Genomic DNA, 26,055 nt, shown 5'->3' on the forward strand with positions numbered 1-26,055 from the left:
TCACAGTTTTTGCAAATTAGTAATCTTATTTTTATACATTTTTTAATTTTTTTACTATCTCAGACATTACTTTTTTAATAAGATATAAACTTTGAGGGACTTTGGTCTCGGTTATATACCAAAGTAGCTAATAAATCTGTAAATAGTATCTTTTGTACCGTACAACTTGTATGCACTTGTTTTGGGACTCTTCTTGCTGATATTATACAGGTCTAAAGAACGTATAACTGTATAGGTTTGCGACCTATAGTTCTCCTTGATATCGGCTTCCGAACTTATAACTCCCAGTCAAGATTTTATGGGAAGTCGTAGTGAGAGTAAAGGAAGACGATAAATTAGAAAGTGCTTCCTTAGACCATAGTTTCAAAACTCTTTTACCTTAAGATGACAATTCCGAAACTAATACAGTGCGAATATTCTACTACATTTTCAAGATGGATGACCAAACAGTTTCCGAGTACCATTGGGGAAATAATCTAAAATATCACCATCGACATTAAGTTAGGTTTGATTAATGTGCTTATCCAATGGATCGCACTTAGACAGCTAAAATCGTAAGTTCTTTGTGATGCCGTGAACTTCTAAATATGGATACCACAGATCTTCAAGCGTCTACAAAGCGCTTTGTGCCTGTCACAGCGGTTAATATTTAAATGAGCCAGTTCATCTCGACGCCGAAACTAGTGTTGGTCTATCAAAAGCTGGACAGTGAAGGAGAAAGTGTCTAGATGTTTCAATCTCGCCTTTTTCCATATAACATTGGCAACTTGCATACTGCGGGATGTTTAGCCTCACGGCGTGTAAGCCCTTTGGACAGTGTACAGTAAGGTCCCCTACCATTGCAGCGAGTAGAACTTGACTAGGAGGCAGTAGTACAGTGGACTTCCTACCATCTACTTTGGATCAAAAGGATCTTGCAGTCACACAGAAGCTGGTCCTTAACCACCGTCTACCGAGCTCCAGTGACAGAACGCAGGAGAATCATCAGCTATGATGAGTTTTCGACTGGAGCTGGAGCTTTGCAGTTCTCAGCTACTTCGCTGTGACCCCGCATTTTACCTTAATATTTTCGAATTTAAAGACTCTTTTGGAATCAGTACAATTAGAAGAAGTTTTCTTTATTCATACATTATGAGTCTCTGAATTAATATAATTAGCTATGGAAGCATGATCAGTTGTGGATGAAAGGAATATCAAGTGGAATAGTAGTAATATTATTCCGAAAGCTTTAAGACACCTCCGAAAGACTGTTGGATATCTTTGAGATTCTTTTGATAGTGTAGCTTAGCTTCATTGGAAGCCTTTTTTAGCCTTTCTAAGATGGTAGATGGTTTTTATAGAAATTTTGGGATGAGATTCAGATTCTTTATAGTCACCAACTCGAACCACTATAGTTCCATGAAATAAGATTTGGTGTTACTTTAGCTTTCGGGCAGACTCGTCTTCATCGACAAAAAACTAACTAAGAGATGTTTAGTGTTAACTAGAATTTAGCATATCAAGAAGTGGAGAACGTTTAAATGGCTCAGAAAAAAATTCTCGAAATAGTGAACTTTCCCACTTCTAGTGCTCTTTATATATTCTTTTCTTTGAAAGTTCAAATTGTGAAGTGTTAACTGTGTGCTCTTTTGTCTTAGCTACTTTATCTATTATTTAGATTAAATAATATTTCCTGATTATGACGCAGGCCCCCATTCATTGACTCATTGAGAGTTCTTTGGAATTTTATCGATAAACAAAGAAAGTATTTAAAAAATGCGTAGCCTTGTGACACTTGTACATCACACGATTTTTCGTAACAAACTCAGCGATAACTCATATCATAACTGTCACAATTAGCTTTTACTATAACGCCTACTACGAGCAAACACGCCAACACCCGCGTCACTCTCATGTGCGCTGGAGCAAAACAAAAGATGAATTCGCCGCAAAAAGCTCCAACACTGCACATGTACATATGTATGTGTGTGTGAGTGTATGTGCTTGTAAGCACAAAAGTATCCACTCGGCGAGCGCGTGGAGTGCACATTCCGATGGAGCGACTAGCTTCCACAGCAGCAGCTGTTGGCCACCGCTGACAGTCTCAGCACAAACGCGACGCGTGCATGGTCGGCAACGGATGCGAGTAAATTTCGACTATATGGAAGAATGAACAGAGTGTGAGGAACAATACAGATACATAAGTTTGTATGTTTGTTTTATATCGCGCAGTGCTGTGTGTGTTGTAATATGGTGTTATAATTTAGTAGCATACTTTTAACGCGTCACTATCAGCGGTCACGGCGTTACTTTGACAATTCGAGTTAAGATTCTTTGATATATGTACAGACACATATGTCTGTGGGTATGTGTGTTTGTAATAACGGTAAGCAATTACCTGAACACGGGCCATGGAACGAACGGCGCGCATTTTAAGTGATGGCAAACTATAGAGACAAAACAGAGAAGGTGACGTCGACGGCGACGTTAGCAGCGCTGTTGCTGTCGCTAGTCGCTCGAGATGATGTGAGCGCAGACACTTGCTGTGCCAAAGCGTATCGAAGAAAATTCTGTCAAAAAAACATAATTGGGAAAATCTGTTAGCCGAAACACTCGTACAATTTTCAATAATTCCCAAAATTCACTGTGAAAAACTCGTTCACGCTTTTTTTCTTTAATAAAATATAAAATAAAAAAAAACATAATACAACAATAAAAGTTTCCATGAAAATTTGCAAAAAGTGTAAAGAAAATAATCACAATTGTTGCGAATGAATTGCAAGCAAATACAAAAACAAAACGAAAAAGTAGAAAGTGGTGAATGGTGAAGGTTTACGCTAAATGCTTTCGAAATGTGAAGTGGAAAATATTGAAAAGCGTTTTGTGTGTGGAAGTGTCGAAAAATCGATGCGATTTACTATTTAGATAAAGCACTGCAGCATTGAAGGGATACGTGAGATAAGAGCGTAAAAGTCACAAATCGCCGTGAAGGAATGTCAAATTAGTGCAAACGTGTTTAGTTGAAAAGTTTTGCCGCATATTTACTTTAGTGATTAGTGTTAGCTGTCAGATATGCGTTGCAGCAGTAGATGCTGTTGTATATACATATACATATATACAAAGAAATACATATTTACATGCCGTAGTGCAGGAATGTGCGCTAAATCAGTAGAGTAACTGGTGTGCTTGTACTAAATAGAAAGCCCTGTAGGAATCGCGGTGGAAAAGTGATTAGCTATGAAGTTCTTGAATTTTGAATGATACATTTATAAATTGCTTTAAAAAGTACTTTTTTCGTATACCACCGAAGTTAAGTCTCTTCTAACTCGATTTTTGGTCTCACTGTTCTTCTATTCTGCCAACAAATTCTACACCGAATAAAAATGGCTAAAACTATCGGAAAACAGAAACATATTTGCATAAAATTTCATTGGCATTACAACTGGATTACCGGATAACCGGATCTACGTAACCAGAACGAATCCGGATTTTTATCTGCATTATTTTTGGTGTCGATTTTAACTCCAAGTATACGAAATATTTAGAATATCCAAGCTTTCTCTAAAATTGCGGGATATATATTTTTCTACATAGTTAATAGGCAAGATTCTGAAACTCCAGTTTTAGTGGAATGTAAGGAAATTTAAATTAGAAGGCATTAAGAAACAGGCTTCCACCAAAATATCGACTTCGACACTAGAATTGTAGTGCAAAAAACAGGAAATTGGAAACTAATCTTTCTATTGCGATTCGATTCAAAAACTGTTTAAAGAAGCAGTGCGCGAAGGACACGAGAAAGACAGTTTCTTAAATCATTGAAAATGTAAATTTTACCTCTGAGTACAGTTTGAGAAATAAATATAATTCTAATACTTCATATAACTTTATAAGGACCTATACATATCTAGGACGGATTTGTTTATGAGAAAAAATTAGTATGAGTAGTATCTATAATTGTGTAATGGTCATGTAGGTATGTATGTGACTGGCGTTGAAACCGTTTAGTCGGTTATAGCCAAATCGATGAGAGCGCGCCACTCCTCTCTTTCCCTCGCAGTTCGGCGCCAGTTGGAGATCCCAAGTGTAACCAGGTCGCTCTCCACCTGGTCCCTCCAACGGAGTGGAGGCCTTCCCCTTCCTCGGCTTCCTCCGGCGGGTACTGCATCGAACACTTTTAGAGCAGGATTGTTTTCGTCCATTCGGACAACTTGACCTAGTCAGCGTAGCCGTTGTCTTTTTATTCGCTGAACTTTGTCAAACTCGTCGTATAAATCGTACAGTTATTCGTTCCAACGTCTGCGGTATTCGCCCTTGCCAAAATTTTGAGGACTATAAATCTTGCGCAAAATTTTCCTCTCGAAAACTCCTAGTCATCGGATGTTGACATCGTCCAAGTTTCTGCACCATAAAGCAGGACGGGAATGATAAGCGACTTGTAGAGTTTGATTTTGGTTTGTCGAGAGAGGACTTTAATTTTCAATTGCCTACTCAGTCCAAAGTAGCACCTGTTGGCAACAGTGATTCTGCTCTGGATTTCGAGGCTTACATTGTTGGTGTTGTTGATATTAGTTCCCAGGTATACGCAATTATCTACGACTTCGAAGTTATGACTGTCAAGAATGAGACTATGTTAGATTAACGTAGTTGAACCATCCCGATATATTTGTTACAGTTCAATATATAAAAAGATCCATAAGTTCTGAGTTCTCGGATAGATTCAAGAAGTATAGTTATTCAGCCTTGTTGAACTTAAGACTTAATCGACGATTGAAACAATAGATCAAATTTTTCAAGCTCTTTAAGCTTTTGACAAGTTTTTGATACCAATTCTGTGATTGAGTAATTCATTTATCTTAATACAAGGTCTTGTATTAATTGAAGTTGAATAATTAAGCGTTTAATCGAAATTCAAAATCAATAAAAGTACGACTTATTGTGGCTTTACTGTACATTTAAATATATATTTGAGCAAAATCTTTTATAATTCACAAATGCATTCCAAAAGGGTAGTTTACTTGCCGCAATCAATGCAATTATAATCAGTAACAACAACAACTGCAACAACAAATGACTGCAAGTATGCATGTGCTAGTTGTTGTTGTTGAAAGTGCGAACTTTTGTAGTTTGGAATGTAGGCGGCAACAACTCAACTCATAGCTGGAAGACGTAGAAGAAGTAGTAATATAGGATTGCTTTAGGCAAAGCGATCGGTCAGAAGGGGGCTATTATTATAGCAAAGCTGACATAATGAAATATTTATTGTGGTTAACGCTGACGATAACTGTGTATGAGTGCTTGTTGTATTAGTCATTTTAGTAAACGCTTTCGCGCAAAGAGCGACACAACTAGCGCGGCAACAGGGTATTATAGCGTGTTGGTGCGTCAACTCATTGTTGCAACAGTTGCAATGTTGCACATTTAGCTTTTACGACGAGTTGCAAACGCAAACGCAACGATCTGATGAGTGTAGATAAGTGCGTATATACACACATACATATGAACATATATGAAAATCGCGGCAAATAAGAAAGAAAAGCAACACGCTTGCGTTTGCCACGCAACAACAACAAGCCACGCTAAAACCTGTTGGCATTTCTACACTGTGTGTGTGTGTTTGATTTTTTCAGTAGTTTGTGCATTTAACTTGTGTAATTGGGCTTAGCCTCGTGGCGCTTACGAAAGTGACTCGCCTATATATAAATACACAAACAAAGAGATACATATGTACTTATGTGCACATTAATTAAGTGGAAGTGAAGTGTTTTATTTATTTTCTCCTACTTGGTTGCAGCAATAAAAGTACGCGAAACAAAAGATACCAAACTTGTATAAAATAAATAAAATTACAAAAAATACAACAACAACAGCAGTAATACATAGCAGTGCTAATATCAAAACATAAAAACAAAAGCAGTAGAAGAAAATAAACAATGACACGCCTCACCGAGGAAATGGTCATTGCTCGCTCCAAGCAATCCGATTTGGGGTCCATCAAAAAGCTCAATTGCTGGTAAGTAATGACATTTACTTATATACATACTTACATATATTTACTTGTAAAAGTAAAATAAGATCGACACACACCACCCTTTTGTCGATTTTAAAGCTGCTTTCCACGCAAAACTAATACGGCTGTGTAAGTTGACGTTGAGCAACACCAAAAGCTCCGTCATGATTAGGAAGGACCTCTCCGAGCCGTTCGATACCAAACGAGGTTTCAGACAAGGTGACTCGCTATCGTGTGACTTCTTTAACTTGATGCTGGAAAAAATTATAAGAGCTGCAGAGCTAAATAGAGAAGGTACAATATTCTACAAGAGTGTATAGCTGCTGGCGTACGCCGATGATATTGATATCATCGGAAACAACAACCGCGCCGTTTGTTCTGCATTTTCCCGCATGGATCAGGAGGCGAAGCGAATGGGTCTGGAGGTGAATGAGGACAAGACGAAATATCTCCTGTCATCAAGCAAACAGTCGGCGCACTCGCGTCTTGGCTCCCACGTCACTGTTGACAGTCATAACATCGAAGTTGTAGATAATTTCGTATACCAGGGAACCAGTATCAACAACACCAACAATGTCAGCCTCGAAATCCAACGCAGAATCACTTCTGCCAACAGGTGCTACTTTGGACTGAGTAGGCAATTGAAAAGTAAAGTCCTCTCTCGACGAACAAAAATCAAACTCTACAAGTCGCTTATCATTCCCGTGCTGCTTTATGGTGCAGAAACTGGGACGATGTCAACATCCGATGAGACGACACTAGGAGTTTTCGAGAGGAAAATTTTGCGCAAGATTTATTGTCCTCAGAACAGTGGCAACGGCGAATACCGCAGACGATGGAACGATGAGCTGAATTTTTGACCTTATTTACGTGAAAAATTGAGCTTTGAGCCTGTCCTGATGGACAGAACTTCCATAAGGTATATCTCTTTGTATATAACTCGGATTGTTTTGATAGTTTTGGAAAATATTTTAAACATATTGCACTATTTAATAAGACAATATTTTTTTTTATTTTGAAATTTTGAAACCCACCAGTCAGTGCTTTGGTCTTTCAATTGTGCGTTATCTGTGATTCCCCCAGGGCTTAGAAATAGTTTTAAACCTTGTGTATGTGACATAGTTTGCTGTAAAATATCCCTTAAATGATTTTTTTTTTTGCCCAAATGCTGCAAAAAGTCTTCGAAAATTTAGCTTCTCGGCTGGAATTTATTCGAGTCAACGCGGAGGCCATTTTTAAAACATAATGGCTAACCCTTATTTTTATAACAAATCTAAATTCTTCACCAAAACATTAAGACAACAAGTCTAAAAAAAAACATTTTTAAAAAGTGCTCTTTTGCCATTGACTTCTAATAGAATGGGGTCAATATGAATACTTCGAAAATTGATGTTCGAAAGCTTAATATTTTAATATGTTCTAAAATATATTTCTCCCCTACATTCTTAAAAGAAAGTAGCTCTATGTGGATACATATACATATAAATATTTATGTACTCATACATACATATTTATTGCCTCATACAACACATTTGTGGACACATTCTTGCATGAGAACATTAAACAATTTGTCTTTCCCAGTCTCTGCTCGTTCAATTGCATTATCATCATAATCGTTATGATTTTTGTTGCTTGCTTGTTGTTGTTGTCGTCTATTGTTTGTTCGTTGCGGTTGGCGGCATCACTGATGGTGTCATTGCCTTCTCTACGACAACAACAACAACAAGAGGCGTCATTGTCAACGCTATGCATTTGATGAACGCTCGCCTTTCTTTCTGCACTCTTGTTCGCTGTTTTACTAGCCATTGTCCACTGTGTTGGTAATTGCAATTGCAGTTTTAGTATGTACTCTGTTATTGTTGTTGTAGGCGGTGAATTTAATTACTATGCAGTTTATTGGCTCCCATAATTGCAACAAAGCAGTCTACAACTAGAAAGGAGTTTATAACTTTGTATGCATATTGATGTGTGAGAATGTAAAAATATATATGTTTGTATGTGTGTATGCAAAACATAGCTATGTATGTATATGTGTATATTTGTAAGTGAATGTGTAGTGGTCACGCTCGGCCGAATCCTGCGAATGGCGTTGCCCTCGAATCATAAACAAGATCGATATGTACAAGTACATCTATATAATAAATGTGTACAGTGGCGTGTGAAGAAATACCAACCAATGTGTATAGATAACATTTTTTATGTCTTTTGACTACAAAAACAAAAAAAAAAAGATTTTATAAACATTGTTTAGCATTTTTTTCTTAACAACGTGTCTTTAAAATTCTCAAAAAATGGTTAATTACGAAAATAATTGTTTTTGTGACAAATTTTATAAAGGTCCAGTATTTTTCGATAAAAAAATACACATTTTATTTTTTTCGAAGAACAAACTTTGAACCTTCATATAATTTTTGGAATAAGTTTGTCTGAAAATTTTTATACACCATTGAATTAAGAGGAAAATATTGATTATATCCATATTTTTAGTAGTAATTATATCCTGTAATTAATAATTATTATTTAAAAAAGCGTTTTTCCGAACTTCGAAAAAAAATATTAGATTTTGGAGGCTAACTTCGAAAATCGTAGAATGCAATTTTTTTTACTCATGCCTCAATCTCCTGGAAAAAATTAGTTTGGTCCAATTCCCGGTCCAATATCAGATTTTGCCGCGTAGTGTTATTTTAGAAATTTTCACAGTTATAGCTATCGAAAGAGCATTTGAAATATTTAAACACCCGAAGAAGCTTATAGTAAGTACATATTAATTATATTAAGTACATATTAAGAGTACCTCTTTGACGATTCGGTTTTAAGTACATAACCAACCTAATTTGATTTGCAAAAAACATATGTAAATTACAAAAGTTGTTTGCCACTGCAATTTTAGTGCTCGCAACTGTATGCTGATACAATGGCGGTCATGCATCACTTGCCACTGCAATTTGATAAACATAAAATGTATTTAGTTAGCTACAGGGTATAAAAATACTCATGAATTAAACAAATTCCAAGCTTTTGAATAATAAATATCGCTGCAAGTCTTTATAGTATTCATGTGTACTATTTTTAGAATACATATGGGAATACTTCCATACCTGCAGTTACTTGCAGTACACATATAAGTACATTAAAAATAGCTTTTTTATTTATTTTTAAAGTAAGGAGAAACAAATATGCCAAATACCAACAAAAGTGGCTAGGAGAGTATTATAGTTTTGTTTACATAATGATTGTTTGTAAGTCATAAAACTAAACGAGTTAGATATAGGGTTATATATCAAAATGATTAGGATGACGATGCGAGTTGAAATCCGGATATCCGTCCACTTATGGGTCAAAAACCATATATCAAAAACGACTCGTCCGATTTCAATGAAATTTGGTATATAATATTTTCTAGACACCCTGATGACACAAATAGAAAATGTGCGAAATCGGTTCATAACCACGACTTCTTTCCATATAACCCAATTTTGAATTCCATCTGATTTCTCCACTTTATAATGTATGCATAAGGAAAAAGGAACCAATGAAGATAGCGGAATAAAACTGTATACATATACTGTATATCATCTGAGGCTTCATTTGTGAAAAAACTGTCGAAATCGGATTATTACTTTTTAAGGACCACGATATCGAACATGAAGAACTCGGTGCCTAAGGGTAATTTTTCGCCGAAAATATCGGTAAATCTCTGATATTTTATTGTAATTCAGATGATATTTTTTTCTTCTAAAAGTAGGTCTTTGTTCCAAAAATTATTAAAATCGGGTTATAACTTCCCCTAGCTCACATATACCTAATAATTGGTTTTTCGAAAATACGGTGGGCTTTACTCCGCATATGTATATCGATTAATATTTGAGATATTTTAACAAAATCCATATTAATATTATAAATGCGAAAGTAACTCTGTCTGTCTGTAACTCTTTCACGCCTAAACGGCTGCACGGATTTTGATGAAATTTGGTAAGGTGATAGATGATAACCTAGAATAATCACGTCATCATACTTAGGGGGTAGGAAGTAGGCAGAAAACTGAATTGAGCTAGTAAAAAATAAAAGTGATAGTCTTGGATATAGTGCACTTTGGTGGAGAAGATTTTCTTTTAATTTAAATTTTTATACTCTCGCAACAAAGTTGCTAGAGAGTATTATAGTTTTGTTCAAATAACGGTTGTTTGTAACACCCAAAACTAAACGAGTTAGATATAGGGTTATATATACCAAAGTGATCAGGGTGAAGAGTGGAGTAAGTTGAGTAAAAATTAAGATATCCTGATGAAACTTGGCACACTTATTTCTTGGCACCATAGGAAGGTTGAATGAGCAAAATCGGACCACTGCCACGCCCACAAAATGGCGAAAACCGAAAACACATATAGTGTCATAACTAAGTCATAAATAGAGCTATGGAAATAAAATTTGATAGGAAGGATCGCACTATGAAGGGGCATATTTGGATGTAATTTTTTTGGGGAGGTGGGCATGGCCCCGCCCCCAAATAGATTTTTTGTACATACCTCGGAAACCAAGAGAGCTATATAAACCAAACTTTCTGCAGTCGTGTTTTTTAGCCACTTCTTAATACAGTCCAAAAATGAAAGAAATCGGGTAATAACCACGCCCACCTCCCATACAAAGGTTAGGTTGAAAATTACTAAAAGTGGGTTAACTCACTAACGAAAAACATTAGAAACACTAAATTTCACATAAGAAATGGCAGATGGAATCTACACACAGCTTTTTTTACAAAATGGAAAATGGGCGTGGCGTCGCCCACTTATGGGTCAAAAACCATATCTTAGTAAATACTCGATCGATTTCAATGAAACTTGGTTTGTAATAGTTTCTTTACATCCCAATGATATGTTGTGAAAATAGGCAAAATCGCTTCACAACCACGCCTACTTTCTATATACCAGGCCTTTGAAGTCCATCTGAATCGTTTACATTACAATATATAAAGTAAGCACTAGTGAAGATATCGGTGCAGAACTTTGCATAAATTCTGCATTTATAGTGGGGCAGCCCCTTTCTAAAAAGCGCCGAAGTCGGTCCATAGGTTTTCAAGACCCCATATATCGAACATGAGGACCTCGGTGCTTCTAATATAATATTAGGGTTTCCAACTTTTAATAGGCTTTATACAATATATATGACGAATATGTAGGTCAAATTGTGTATTATATAATATAAATAAAGTTAAATAAATAACTTAGCCCTTCCTTTCTTGTTTTTATTTTATTTATTTTTCGGGTAGTTTGTATGAGTTGAGAAATTAATGACATGATATGGTAATTTTTTACTAATCAATATTAAATATTATAATATTGAGGAGACTTTTTTGTTAGGTAAAATGTATTAATTTCTGATACATATATATAACGGGGTTTTTTTAGACATGTGGTTTTCAATTCGTATGGTTTGCCGTTTCATAATGAACAGACTTACTCCGGAACAACGTTTATTGTTAACATGCGGCGAAAGTTGTCCAAAATTTGGCCTCTCGGTTGGGATTTATTCGAGCCAGCCGCAGCGGTCACTCGTCCGAAATCATTTTCTTAATATAATGGCAAACCCTTATCTTAAGCTAAATTTTAGGCTATAATATTAAATTATATATAATACGTTTTATTTCATTAATGTCTATAAAAATACACTCTTTATATATATTCTCTTACATATTATATCTTTTTATATTTATGGATTTGTAACCCTTGTGGGCAGAAATGAAGCTAAACATTTCACTGAAAGTTAGTAAGTTTCAAATAATTTTTCCGGGAACAATTCAAACTTTCTACACACATACACACTGCTTTGTATGTACATATGTATGTGTGAGTGTGTATGTTTAACAACTATAACAATTAATCATACTTAATCAAATGTATATATACACGGTCAGAAACACATATATGTACATAAGCATATACATTTATTCACACTTCAATCCGACGTTATCCATCATGAAAATGTTAATCGCTCAATGAGTCTACATAGATACAACTACTACTCTATGTTCCTAATTTCTTAAGAGCCTTGAAAAGCGTATTGTTGTAGAAAATTGAAAATTCATTTGAATGAGAAAGTCTCTAAACTCTTTAGACACGAGTACATACATACAAAATGTAAAAACTAATTTCTAATTGTTAGTTTTTAATGTGTACATACATATGTATGTATGAAGACAACACAGATGCCTACGGTGGAAAAGTAAATTCGTGCATTCAGCAGCGCTGCAGTGAATAATTTCAGCTCTTAAAGTGGAATTTAAATGAAGACCCCAAGTCAAAGTGCTTCTTGTGCCGTGTTAGTACGTGCGATATACATACATACACAGTCAGTTATACACATACGTATGTATGTATATTGCTCATACATAGTCATGAAGGTTTAAGTGCACCTATGGCTTATGTGCCGCCGCCAACTTCTTTCTACGAACTTTCACCAAAGCACCATAAATGGGGTCTTCTCTTGTAAATCTAAGATTTCTCGTTAAGTTTCCGTTAAGATAGCTCTTTTTATGGGTGTTGCTTGTTTGTCCCAATGCATGGCGAATGCATTAATGTATCTACCTACAATGCCTATGTTTTTTACTTATAAAGTATGCTGGATGTACATATAAAGTTCAAATATAACTTTGTATGTGGGTATATATGAGGTACATGTACCATTAATTACGGATACCAATATCTGTAAAGACTGGCTCATATATTTACAAATCTAATCAAATAATATATAAAAACAAATAGAGTATCCGCCTTACTCTAAAACCTGTGATTTGCCTATCCATTTTTTTCTAGTGATTTTAGCATCAACGTCTAACTTTTTGTAAAAAAAATATGTGCGATGAATCTTATTAATAAAAAAGCAAATGTCTGCCCTTCATGAAAAAATTAGCCCTACTTTTGAAACAGTAGAACTAATTATTGTTACAATACATACACACATTTACAAGCCTGCTTTATCTTATTGAAAGTATCAACAATCTGAACCAAAGTTACATGTTCACTCGTGGCGTGCTAGTTCCGAGGCAATCTAATGCGCATATTTTACCTGATTTTAACTTCTAGCTTCTGGTTCAAATACTTCTACCATATTAATGCTTTTCCCATGCATATGGAGTTCATGCCAACGGACAAGCGTTTTCCACTTAACCCGCTGCCGTTGACTTTTCCAAGCGTGACACACTCTTTTAGCCGCACACAAGCTTAAAATTAAGCCTGCAAGGGGAACCTGTAAGAAATTGTGGGGAAAGAGTGATAGTAGAAGAAAAAAGAAGAGTTATGGCCAATAATTTAGCTTTATTATAAAGATAAGGGTTTGCCATTATGTTTTAAAAACGATTTTGGCAAGTAATCGCCGCAGCGGAATAAATATCAGCCGAGAGGTCCAATTTTAGACCATTTTTTGTAGCAACGTGGATCGTGTGTCAGCAAAATCATTGTTCCGGAATAAGTCTGTTCATTACCAAATGGCAAACCAAACGGAGTATAAATTAAGTAACAGCTATCAAATGACCAACTCCGAAAAAAGTATTGCCTCATTGAAAACTACACGTCTAAAAAACATCCATTATTATCGATAGTACTTCCGTTCAATGGATTCGATTTTTTCACTTTTAGTCTAGATATTTCTCTTCGTAGTGTCAATATATAACTATTGGTAGTTCCATTGGAGAAACATCGATTTGCCGTAACTCTCTTTTCGACATTTTGCTCCTTCTTTTGGTGAAAAATTTCTTACCAGGTGTTATTTGAGTAGCTAAATATGTATTTGTAGCAACATTGAAGTGCATATAAACTGGTTTGGTCGCATTTCCTTGTAAGAATGCAGTTCTTATGGCGGGTGCAGCTGCATAATGGCGTGAAAGCTTTGGCGCTTGCATTGTCTCTCTACATTTAATAGTTTTTATGGTCATTCTTGTGGTCCTCATTAAAAGGAATTTCGTGTTTTCTAGGTCCCACATAATAATAAGCCATACTTTTGGTTTTAGAAATGTTGTGGTTTTACTTCTCTTAACTGTTGTAATCTCATTCAAATTGATGATCTTCCAAGCGTCATTATCAAGTTTTTATTTAAAGCCATCGGATAATACGTGGATTGAATATTCTGAAAACAGGGTATCTTACTATACCCGAGCGACGAGAAAATAATTTCTATATTCAATCATCTAATTCATAATTCCTCGGTATACTATTGGTATATAGACGGCGTTTTACGATGATCAGAAATGGGATTTTTATAATTCAATATTGTCTCCTGTCACTGTTTCTTAGTGTTATTATAATATTGGTTTGAATTAATTTTCAAAAAAAATTCTCAATCCGGTTTATGCTTTTTATGAAACTTACTCATTTTTGGAGGAATTTTCAAACGGTATTAAGTTCATTCATTTCCTATATAATTCGATCGGCGCGGGATATCGAATTTCAAGTCACCAAGAATATTTTCTAAATCATACCCTCTAGTTGGTCTCAATTTAAAATATGAAAGCATTACTTTGTTTTTATAATATATATATGAATCAACTTCATTACACATTTTCATGCTTCAAGTTTCAAATATCAAATTATTTCTTATTTATTAAACATTATGCTGGGAGGAAACGAACTTTTTCCTTCTCTGGGGTGATTGTCTTTGCATTGCTAACTCATAACAAAATTAATTACCAAAATAAACGCAAAATAAACAATAGAGACTACTACATCATAGATAAATTGATACATAACAAGTTTTAATTAAACAATGCTTTTTGCTTTCTTTTTCACTATTTGCAGGGGAAGTGATCTCAGCGATGTCTCCATAATTAAAAGAATGCGTGGTGTGGAGGTTTTGGCGTTAAGGTAAGACAAATATAAAAATGAAATAAGTTAGCAATATATATATATATATATATATATATACATATATACTCGTACAAAAAATACGCAAAAATAAGCTTATATTATGAGTTGAAAAATTATGACGCAGGCGGCTCGCAAATGGTGGGGTAAACCGAGGTTGGTTGAGATAAATCTCTTTCGAACACAGCAGGAAGTTGACAATCTCTAACATTAGATAATAATAGATAAATACATGATTAATTATATGGAATGAAACGGGTTATAACTAGAGAACTGATTTGTGTAGACTAGAAATATTTCTTGGTAAAAGTTGATAGTTTCGTTGAACGGAGATGCGGGTATATATGACGTAATTTTTAAAAACATACAATTTGGTAGCCATACTCATTGGCAGTACTATTTTTTACGAATCTCAGTTCTATAAAACAACACGCATTAGAATGAGATCGTTAAGGAATAATTTTGGTTGGTTGTACGGGCTGTTTCTTCTTCAACTGATCATATCTGGTTAAGTCGGCTTTACAGCGTGGTGATTTAGACTCGTGCATCTTAAATCTCAAAGCATACGACAAAATCGAGATTTTTTCTGGGCTTTGGACCAAACTAATGTTTTCCGGGAGATTGAGTCATAAGAAAAAAGGGTATTCTCAGATTTTCGAAGTTAGTTCCGAAATCGAAATAATTGGCCTCTAAGTTCGAAAAAAGGATTTAAAATTAAAAAAAAAAATATATTTTATTATTTACAGAGTTGAAGTTAGATCTTCGAAAAAAAAAATAAAAAATGTATATGTGAAAAATAATGGACCCCTTATAAAATTTGTCATATAAGCTTGAGCGAAAAGTTTTATACACCATTGAAATAAGAAAAAAATGTTGATCATATTATTAATTATTAAAAAAAAATATTTTTTCGAACTTCGAAACTAAATATTTCGATATACTTCGAATACTTCGAAAATCAGAGAATAAAATTTTTTTACTTATAGCTCAATCTCTCGAAAAAATTTAGTTTAGTCCAATATTCATGCGAATGAATCGATAGTACCTTCTTAGTAGTTCATCGATGGCAAAATACATAAAAGTCTAGCTTTATTATCTAGCACGTGAAATCTTTTCCTAGAAATCTATTATACCTTTAAATGAGAAATACTAAAGTACCTCCAGCCCTGCCGTCCAAATAAGGTGACATTTAAATTCGCTTTGCCACACCTTCAATTGCAGTTTACTACAAATCTAATAATTATGATGCAATTTATAAAAAATGCCCTCACTAATTATCGTCCATCTCAGTCAGCAGTCTAAAAAATTTCCATTCCAAAACCGCGTCGATTGCTCATTATTACTGCCATAAGCTGAGTTTGTCAAATCGCCAAATAAAGGCATGCATATAAAAGCGCATTTATAAATAGATATAAGTATTCTCCCACAGTATGTATGTATGTGTGTTTATATGTGTATAGCAATTTTTGATCACACTTCCATACAATCGATGGCCACCATATGACACACATATGTATCGATAAGTGGAGCACACATGTTACTGCGCTCAAGCACCCACTGAAGAATGCCTGAGATTAATTTCTTTTGTACTGATTTCCTGTCTCACATTACCATAAAAGGGCCACGGTAGTCGTCAGCATTGCATTGAATTGGAGGAGGCAAAAGTGCTAAAAAAAAGTCGACGAAAAAACGTAATTTGATTGTCAAGGCCGCTTATGCGATGAACAAGCAGCACTTAACTTTGGTGGCAATGTACATGCGAAATATATTTACTTATATATTTATATGAGTGTGCGCGAAATTGTATGTATGTGTATGTATTATGGACAGATCGCATAGTTATGCTAACAATATGACGGAGCACTTTACTGAAAAGCAAAAGCCAAAGAGATATGAATTATTAAGACAGTCGTGGCTAGATATATGATTACAAGGGCGTGATTAAAAATTTGTTTGAAATAATAAGAAATATGAATATCTTAGGTGTGTTCAAAAATTCATCGGGAATTGTAAGCATTAAAATTTCACGAATTTGGAGAGTCCAATTGTTAAAATTTTAGCTGTATTCATTGTTTACTTTGTCTATAGCAACCGCTAAGGTTAGACGTGTTTTTATGAGCTTGGCGATTTTCGTTTGTTCAAAGCCTACACTTAATGTGTTGTTCGTAATTCGTGGGCAAAAACAATACTGTAACGATTTCCCAGCCTCCATATTCGCCAGACATGAGTCCTTGTGACATTTTGCTTTTCCAAATATTATGACTATCTTAAGGGTTAAAAGTCGATTTGAGAAGTGTTTCGATGATTGGAAAAAGTACTGATATAAATGCATCATATCAAGTGGGAACTATTTCGCCTAGTTTTTTCAAATACCGAAAAGTACTGTTATTTTGTGAACACACCTCGTATGTGATTTGATGTTTTATTGATACTATCTCCATAAGTTCCACATTAAGAGTGAAAAAGGCAGCAATTAACTGGTGGGAAGAAATATTAAACTTATTATATCCGTCATAGAGCGATTTGATGTACTCTTAAAGCAATTTCTTTTTTTCAAAAATATTTGGTTCCTAATTCACGTTGGATGAATCTTTTTTCGGAAATTGGATTACATTCCGATTCTCGATCAAAAACCAAAAGTTCTTTCTAAGAGCTGGTTTCTTAGAAACAGTCCTTGAAAAGCAGTGCGAAATAGAAGGGCTAATCGGATAGCAAACGATCCAGAAATATTTGCGTACAATATTTTATATGGAACCAAAAAGTAGCAATCAGAATTTTTCAGAATTTCGTATCAAGTCGTTGTGGGAAGAGTCGACTATCAATTTGGTAGTGTGCAATTCAAGTGTAAATAATTTTTTTCAAGAAACTTATGTAAATTGTATTGGCTCTACCGTAAAAAATTTGATAAAGGCACAATTTTTCATCACAGTTTTTACTATTCTTCTATCGCTAGTAATACTTTACCAATGCTTCTATTGAGGAATTGGTAAAATGAGGTAGACACTTTTAGTTGGTGAAAGAAAAAATCTGGATCTATAACCTACATTTTGAACTTGTTTGATTGATGTTATGGTCTCCTTATAGTCACTTCTTCAGTTTCTCTTTGATGTAAAAATCACTTAAAAATGTACATATACTAAAGGCTCAAGTTCTGAACATTGCAGATAATTCTGTTGTACTCGTATTAGTCTGATTGGCTGGTAATTAGTTTCTAATACCACTATTTTGTTAATACGTTAGCTTGATATTGGTTTGAACTTTAACTTCTTGTTACTTCTTTAGTCTTTTCAATATCATAGAGAAGACTTTAAGCTCGGTATATTCATACTGGCTAAAGTAGATGGTGTAAATTCTGATTTAACGAAAGTGGGTAAAGTTTTCAGGTTTGATTGTTCTACAATGTTTCTTTTTATTTTGAAAATAAGTTGGAAAAAAGTGCTATTCGATAGTCTTTGTTGATAGTTTTTTCTCCAACATTAAATCTAATTTAACATTTTTTTTTGAGTGCATAGTGCAGTGTAACTTTTAGCTGGACACCACTGTATCGAAGCATATATTATTTTCATATGCATGTTTGCTTACAATATTATTTGTACATTCGGTGACAATCGACAATAACTGCCTTGCCAGGCCCATGTCACAGCTCATTGCGTTCGCAGCGCTTATAAAATTCAAAATCAACTTAAATCATTTAGTACTCTATGCCTAGAACGTGGTTGCGCAGGCCCACGCACAGTAATATGTAAATTACATACATATATAACTACTTAATTCTAATAGATACGCACACAGAGTTGGCTATATAGCTATTTGTGTACGAATATTCTTGCATAATTAGTTATAGCAAAAGGCAATTGATCGAAACCGTAGTGAAGTGTGCTCAGAATTGAATAAAGAAAACGCGAAAAATCGCTCAGCGTGTCGTATATTTATTTACGTAATATGATTCAAATAGTATATGTATGTGTGCATGGGGGTTTGATAGTAGTTTGATTGAAAACGCTGCTCAGCGCACCCGAGCAATGTGCAAATATGGCTAAAACGCTTTTGGCGCACACGTAATTGAAGACTGTGGAAGCGTTATGGCGTTTTTGCTAGCAAATATCTCTCTGTTTGTCTGAGTGTGTGTTGGTGTGTAGGCGAGCAACAAGTTTCCTAAGGCATTGATGGCGAACAGATGTCATTAGACTCGAAGTTTAGAGTACGCTCATTTGATTGGCTTTTTGTAAGTCATAAACTAGTCAGCGCTGTTGGTTTGCTAATAAATTTTAAAGTTTATATTGCCAAATAAAAATAAATTCTTATTCATATATTCTGCTGAAACCTTGCAGAAGTTTAAGATTTTTTTATTGTTGTTTTTACATTTGATGCCAAACTTCGAACTGGTTTATGAATACATCAGTTATTATTAGCACAAATTCCATACGCGCATACCACCTGTGCGATAATTTATATTTTATTAGATATTATTTAAATTCATTTCCGTAACGGTTTTTGGTACGTAAGAGGAAATAACGAAACCTGTTGAGCGTGCTCATTAACCCTTTTGTAACTTCTCAAGGCATTCGCTCAAGATCTCACAAATTTCTTTAGGAACAGGTCAGAAATAATTTGGACGGTACTTTCCTGACATATAAAGTGATCCCAGGCTTATACGCTATAATATATCAGATCTGTCCCAAGTGATTCCTTATCTGTAAATTGAAATATTGTTCGAATAGTTATGGTTGAGGTTTATTTGTTTAAATTTATATATTTAAATATATAAACCTCAACCAGCCTTCATCTAGAGTTAACACAAATTAGAGATACGGGCCGGTGGAGTGGGGGCTTCAAAAAAAAACGGTGCGTCCTGGTTGACGTGATTTCAACCCTTGTAAAAATCTAAAATACAAAAAACAAGAAGATTCTTTATTAGTAAGGATGTCGTCTTGTTGACCATTTTCAAAAAAAAAAAAAAATAACAAAATGGCGTCGACTTTAAAAACATTTTTTTTAACCTATTTTTTCGACCTTTTCGAATTTTTTAAAAATACTTCAAATCAAAATTTTTGGAAATCCAAGGCAGACTCGATAGAGCATTGTATAAATAAGATATATACCAAATTTCAAAGGAATCGGTTCAGTAGAACTTGAGATATCATGTCAACCACCTCCAAAAAAGTAGAAAACGCGTTTAAAGTTTAGGAGACCTATCGGCCGGCTCGGACCACAAAATCGGCCACGTCACAAAATCGGCTGAATTGAAAGTCTAAACTTTCGAAATATCCAAAAAAATAGATTTTTTCAAAATCCTAGATCAGAATACGCCCTCAAGTTAAATGACTTCTCCCGTCAATTGAAAAAGCTGCTGTCCTATATTTGCCCAAAAACATAGCAAGGGCCATTTAAGAAGATTATCTATTAGACATACATATGTACATACATACACACACTCATTTTCACTCGTGCCTCATACAATATATAACAATAAACAGTTAAGCAGTTCTGTAAATAAATGATCCGAACTGAACTGACTTGCTTACCAATTCTCTTGATTGCCGGTTAACGCTCTACGTGAACGTCAGTCATGCCAACGCTGATCAACGTTTTTTTCCCCACTGATTAATGATTATTTAATAGGCTGATAAAGAGTGTACGATGCCCTATTGGAAAACTGAATGAGAGAGCGTTGCAGAGTTCGTTGCTAAAATAGATTGGAATTTGAAATCAAAGAACTTTCATTCTGCTTTTTAAGACTAATTAAGTACTTTAGACACACATGTGTTGCATCCATAATACAGCTTAGATATGTGTGTATAAATAGGCTTCTACTTAGTCCGGTGGTCGGAAAAATAAAAAATGGACACACATTCCTGCAAGTCTATTTATAGTGAGGAAGAATTGCAATAAACTCTGCGTGTTTTCGGGTTTCGCAAGCTACAACTGCATTTCTATTGCACTAACAGCTTCTTAGTTTTTTGGTTCATTTTGTGATAGTAATTCCTCACTTTGATGCAGAATTTTTTGACATATAGGAAATCCAAGTTCTTGTTACATCCATAACATCTTCCAAATATTTTTCTAATATGTGGAACCGAGCTAAGCCTCGATCTAGTTATGTGTTCGAATTTGATTTAAGTACCAATAAATCTGAGTGAAAGTTGTCTGCTTCGAATCAGAGCAAGTATTTTTTTGACCTACCTTTCGGTATTTTATGATTTTATATTTCCTAGTTGCACTGGACCCGAGGTAGAGTCTATATCCTCGAAGTCGATGTAAAAAATCAAAAAATTACCTTCACTATTCATTTACAAAACGTTGAGTGTATATCTAATACACGACACCATGGACAAGCCAGCCGGCGAAAGACCTGCGACGACGGATACCGATCAAATCATGGAAAACATCGAGTTAGATCGGCATGTGGCATCTCGTGACATCGTCCAGGAGATGGGAGTTAGTCACCAAACCATTTTAAGCCATCTGCAGAAGGCTAGATACACTACTTTTGAACCGAATCAACGCCTGCGATATGCTGCTGAAACGGAACGAACTCGACCCATTTTTGAAGCGGATGGTGACTAGCCACGAAAAATGGATCTCATACGATAATATCAAGCGAAAACGGTTGTGGTCGAAGGCCGGTGAATCGTCCCAAACAGTGGCCAAGCCGGGATTGACGGCCAGGAAGGTTTTGCTGTGTGTTTGGTGGAATGGGATGGTAATCATCCACTATGAATGAGCTGCTCCCATATGGCCAGACGTTTAATTCTTATATTCAGCCTGGATAAGTTTTTACTATGGGACTTTAGAAAAACTTGCTAAGGGATTATACTCTCAAGCTATCCGTTGTTTGAGAACTTACAACTTTTTTGGGTGCCTGAATATTTTCTCGATAAATATTATTTGTTGGTTTAAAAATAAAAATAGAAAATATAATGACTATTTACATTTGTATTTCTAAACTTTACCTACTTTTCAACCTAAAGACATATGTTTCTGGTTAGCCTATTATTCAAGCGCAAGGTTACTTAAATTCAAAGAAAAAAATATATAATTCGATGAACACAGCTGCAAAAAGAAAACAAAATCATATACATACATATATGTATGTACTGTGTGTGTGAAAACAGAAAATAAATAATGATGACTCGTAAAATAGGTACATAATATGATTTAGACTCCATAGCAGGTGGGCACATTAGTCCCGCATGCCCGGCTCTAACGGCATTGTAGTGACTCGGAAGCACTAAAGCCGCTTCGTTACTCAGTTCAGACTGAGAGAAGCTGCTTTGACTGTGCGCCAGCTTACAGGTTAAAGCTCATTTGCTCTCTTCTTTTTGCTTTCTTTTGTTACTTCGTTGTCCAATTTAGTCGTTTTTTTTTTACTGTGTAAGCCTGAGGTCAGCGTAAATTGGGCAAACATTAGCTGATAATATGATCTGAAACCGGCATGAGTGATGATATCAGCATTACAATTACGGTTAGCTGATGTCAGAGTAAAATAAAAAATAAATAAATGCCGTCAAATGAAAAAAATTGATAAGAAGTGAAACAATTGTAACTGTATTTGAGGAATTCCACAGTAATAGTGAGTCATTAGCTGACCACTAAGCGTGCCTTTTGATTAAAACAAGAAAAATAATTCCAGGAAACAATAAAACAAAGAACAAAGAAAGTATAGTTGTACATTTCATGGTTCTTTCTTTGTGTTTGGATTTTCTTTGTGAGAGACTGTTCTCAGGCTTTATAAAATAATTGAACTATGTAAAACGGTTTGAAAAGACACTTATTGATGATAGAGAGCTTACTTTTACATAAGGGTAGAATAACAATAATTTTTTTCTGAAGTTGAGCTACAAAATGAAAATGAAACTTACTGCATTCGGGTTCATAACCCAGATCAAGATGCCATGGTAACAGGTTCGGGCTGATTTCGAATATACTAAAGGCATTGTTTTCGATATCAAAGTCAGTTCTTGTAAGAATTAGAGAATTTGATCTCTTTTAGTGCTATAATTAAGAAATATTTGAAAACATTTAACTTCTTTTAATACCTTGGCGGCGTCACCACTTTGGGTTCCATCTGATTTTATAAATACTGAAGGTCATTTGACGTTATTGGACCTCTATATGGTATCTATGCAACCTTTAGATATTTCAATCTGGTATTTTATTTCTTCTCCAAAAAATTTTTCTTCATAAACATCGGGTTATTTGGACCTCTAAGATTTTGTGTTGCTAAATCTATAGTATGTTAGCAAATAATAAGTTCTTTCAATAAAATTAGAGCTTGGACCTAACCTCTCCGTAATTATTACCCCTATTGATCTTCAAATTTTATTGTGAGTCTTGGTTTGGTGTATATATGGACAGGAGATAATTGTATGGATTTATAATATGTAGGTTAGGACATCGTTTTTAAAGTGAGATGTATATGAGATAAATTATTATAAAGTTGACCCGCATTAAATATTTTTACGAGTATTTTATCCTGTTTCATCACATTTTTTCATCTTCTTTCAGTGTCAATAAAATAACCACATTGCAACCATTCGAAGACTGCCTAAAACTTCAGGAATTATATTTGCGTAAAAACAATATACAGGATATTAATGAAATCGCTTATCTGCAAAACTTGCCCGTACTCAAGTACTTGTGGTTGGAGGAGAACCCATGCTGTGATCGAGTGGGACCCAGGTAAGTTCTGCAAGGAGTTTTCTAAATATCAAAACGTACGAAAAAATGTTTTTTTCTCCCTCCTAACAGCTATCGCCAAACAGTGCTACGCGCCTTGCCGAATCTCAAGAAATTGGATAATGTGGAGGTGACGCAAGAGGAGCTCGATGAGGCGTTGCGCGCCGGTGGCAGCGGCAGTGGCAGTGGTGGTACGCGCGAAGAAGAAGATGTCTATGAGGATAGCTATACGCAACAACAACCACCGTCAAGGTACGAACAACCATCGCCACCGCAACAACAACAAATGCAACAGCAACAACAAGCGCAACAAAATCACTACCCGCCACAACATAGACAACAGCAACAACAACAACAACAGCAGCAGCAACAAGCGTCACAATATCAACACCATCCGTCACCGCAACAGTATCAACAACAACAACGACGCAGTTCCAGTCCAATGAAAGAGGTAATTTTATGCTGGTGCAAGCTACGGTTGATGGCTCCTTCCAAGAGGCATTGATGCTTGTAGCATTATTGTAATGAACATTACACCAATTCATATCGACACTTGTTGCATATTCAGTCACATTAGTCTGTGTACTCTTATCTATGGTAGTTGTTAAATACTAGTCTAGTCTTATAACACTGGTATTCACTGTCTTTATGTTGAATTATTAGGAACTGAGAACTCGAAAATTAATCGAAATCAAATAATCCATTTACAAAATATTTAGTATATAGCAAATACAGTGATGGTCAAATAAATAAATAGAAATGGTTATTATAAGAACCGAATATTCGAAGAGAACAGAGCAATCTTACGTGCTCACTGTTCTGATATCAAATTAAAGATCAAAGGTTGGCAAACTTATGATTTCAGACACCTGAGTCCTGAAATCACCTGATTTTCGACGGTTTTCAAGCATAAATCGGCCGATACTGCTACAATTTCACGTTCCATATTCTTACGATGTTCATCAATCGTCGCTGGCCAGACTCAGCCCCACAGGAAATAGTCTAATGGCGACAAATCGCAGGACCGAGGCATCCCATTGATTGGGATTCAGGCAGAAATGACCCGACCGATCTGAAAGTTGAGGTCACCGACTCCGAATCTCGGTTGTAAGTTTTATTAATTTTGACTCGACGTTGTATCTTACTGAAAACCCCTTTATATGATCGAATCAAAAGTCCAAGTTTTATTTATGAAACCTATAAGATATTGGCTTCCAGATACTGAGTTTCTAGAATTTCAGTTCCCTTTAATGAACTGGAAATATACTTTCAGAATTTAACTCAAAATTTTATTCTAGAAAATGTTACTTTTAACTTTAGCAAATTTTTGGCAATTAGGCGTGATTTTATATTACGTCTTATAAATTAAGTAAATTTTATTACTAATAGTAATGAACCATTAGATATTTCAAAGTGGTATTTAGAAACCTGATATTTAGGAAATAATTCTAAAATGATTTAGATCGTGAATGTAACGAGAAATCTGGACATTGTTATAAAAGTAGGAAAACTATTTAAAATTATTAACTAGAAATTCATGAAGTATATAAATATAATAAGAAATTTAGAGATATATTAGGTCTACAACTTTGCTTCCGCCATTTTTTTGTAAATTTAAGGCTTTTTTTTTGTATAAAAACGGTTACAAATGTCGATGAGCCTCAGCCTCACTTTTCTTGGAATTAAAAAAGAAAAGCAAAATTTCCGTAAATGTCGAGAATTCGGCTCAAAAAGTGACATTTTCAATTGAGAATAAGTTTGGGATGTAAACAGATCTCTACAAATATTTTGTTGGGTTAATGTTGACACAAATGTCAAAGATCGATATAAAACGATTTAATCGATTTAATCGACCATTGCTTGACCCTATAGACATCTATTGGAAAACGGCGGAAGCAAAGTTATAGACTTAATATAAGACTATTAGAGTCCTTATTAGTAAAGTGAATGTATTTGTGTTAGTAGACTTCTGCAGTAATTTTTATATTTTTTTACTAGTACTAATTATATGACCATCACTGTTTATAAAGCTAAATATGGTTTCTAAAACTGTTTTCTATTTAAAAATAACATTCTTAATTTTCTTAGAATAGCAGTAGTTTAAATGATTAAATTCAGAACAAATGCCATTTAATCCCACTAATAATTAATAATAATTCTTATTTATGCTAACAAAACGGAACTGCTCAATTCAAAAAACTGAAATATACGTTTCAAAACTAAACTGAAATACTAAAATTAATTGCAAAACTAATATTATCTAAACGCGCTCAAAAGCCCTCGACACAAAATAGTCCGGCAAATACTGAGGAAAGCGCCAGCGAGCCCAGTAAAAGCAACGAGGTCTCAAAACCGGCCTCACCCGCACAGGTATTTCGCAAACTAACGGCAATTATTCACTGTAGTTGCTTTCGTTTAATGAATTAAGCGTGATTTTGATTTTGTTGCTTCATTTTTAATGCTTAGACATTCTTTAACGTATTTTTGTGATAATTCGTAGTTTTTCTTTTAGTTTAATAATTCGTAGCAATTTGTGAA

General features: G+C 34.8%; 1 protein-coding gene across 21 annotated transcripts in view; it reads left to right on the forward strand.

Moving 5' to 3' along the window:
* Window positions 1-2,014: 2,014 nt before the first annotated feature.
* Window positions 2,015-26,055, forward strand: part of LOC105210443 (adenylate cyclase, terminal-differentiation specific) — a 30,155-nt gene continuing 6,114 nt past the window's right edge. For 5 of the 21 annotated variants that reach the window (XM_011181409.3, XM_054228963.1, XM_054228961.1 and 2 more), the window contains exons 1-6: window positions 2,031-2,187; window positions 5,771-5,989; window positions 14,773-14,838; window positions 23,347-23,520; window positions 23,590-23,968; window positions 25,795-25,887. In XM_011181409.3, coding sequence (XP_011179711.2) covers window positions 5,910-5,989; window positions 14,773-14,838; window positions 23,347-23,520; window positions 23,590-23,968; window positions 25,795-25,887 — 792 coding nt within the window. In that variant the 5' untranslated portion in view covers window positions 2,031-2,187; window positions 5,771-5,909. Of the gene's footprint in view, window positions 2,188-2,228; window positions 2,366-2,566; window positions 2,865-5,770; window positions 5,990-14,772; window positions 14,839-22,265; window positions 22,304-23,346; window positions 23,521-23,589; window positions 23,969-25,794; window positions 25,888-26,055 lie in introns of those variants that run through there. The other 16 variants (XM_054228962.1, XM_054228968.1, XM_054228966.1 and 13 more) reach the window with 12 other exon arrangements.

The sequence above is a fragment of the Zeugodacus cucurbitae genome, chromosome 4 (genome assembly GCF_028554725.1).
Source record: "Zeugodacus cucurbitae isolate PBARC_wt_2022May chromosome 4, idZeuCucr1.2, whole genome shotgun sequence".
NCBI lineage: Eukaryota > Metazoa > Arthropoda > Insecta > Diptera > Tephritidae > Zeugodacus > Zeugodacus cucurbitae.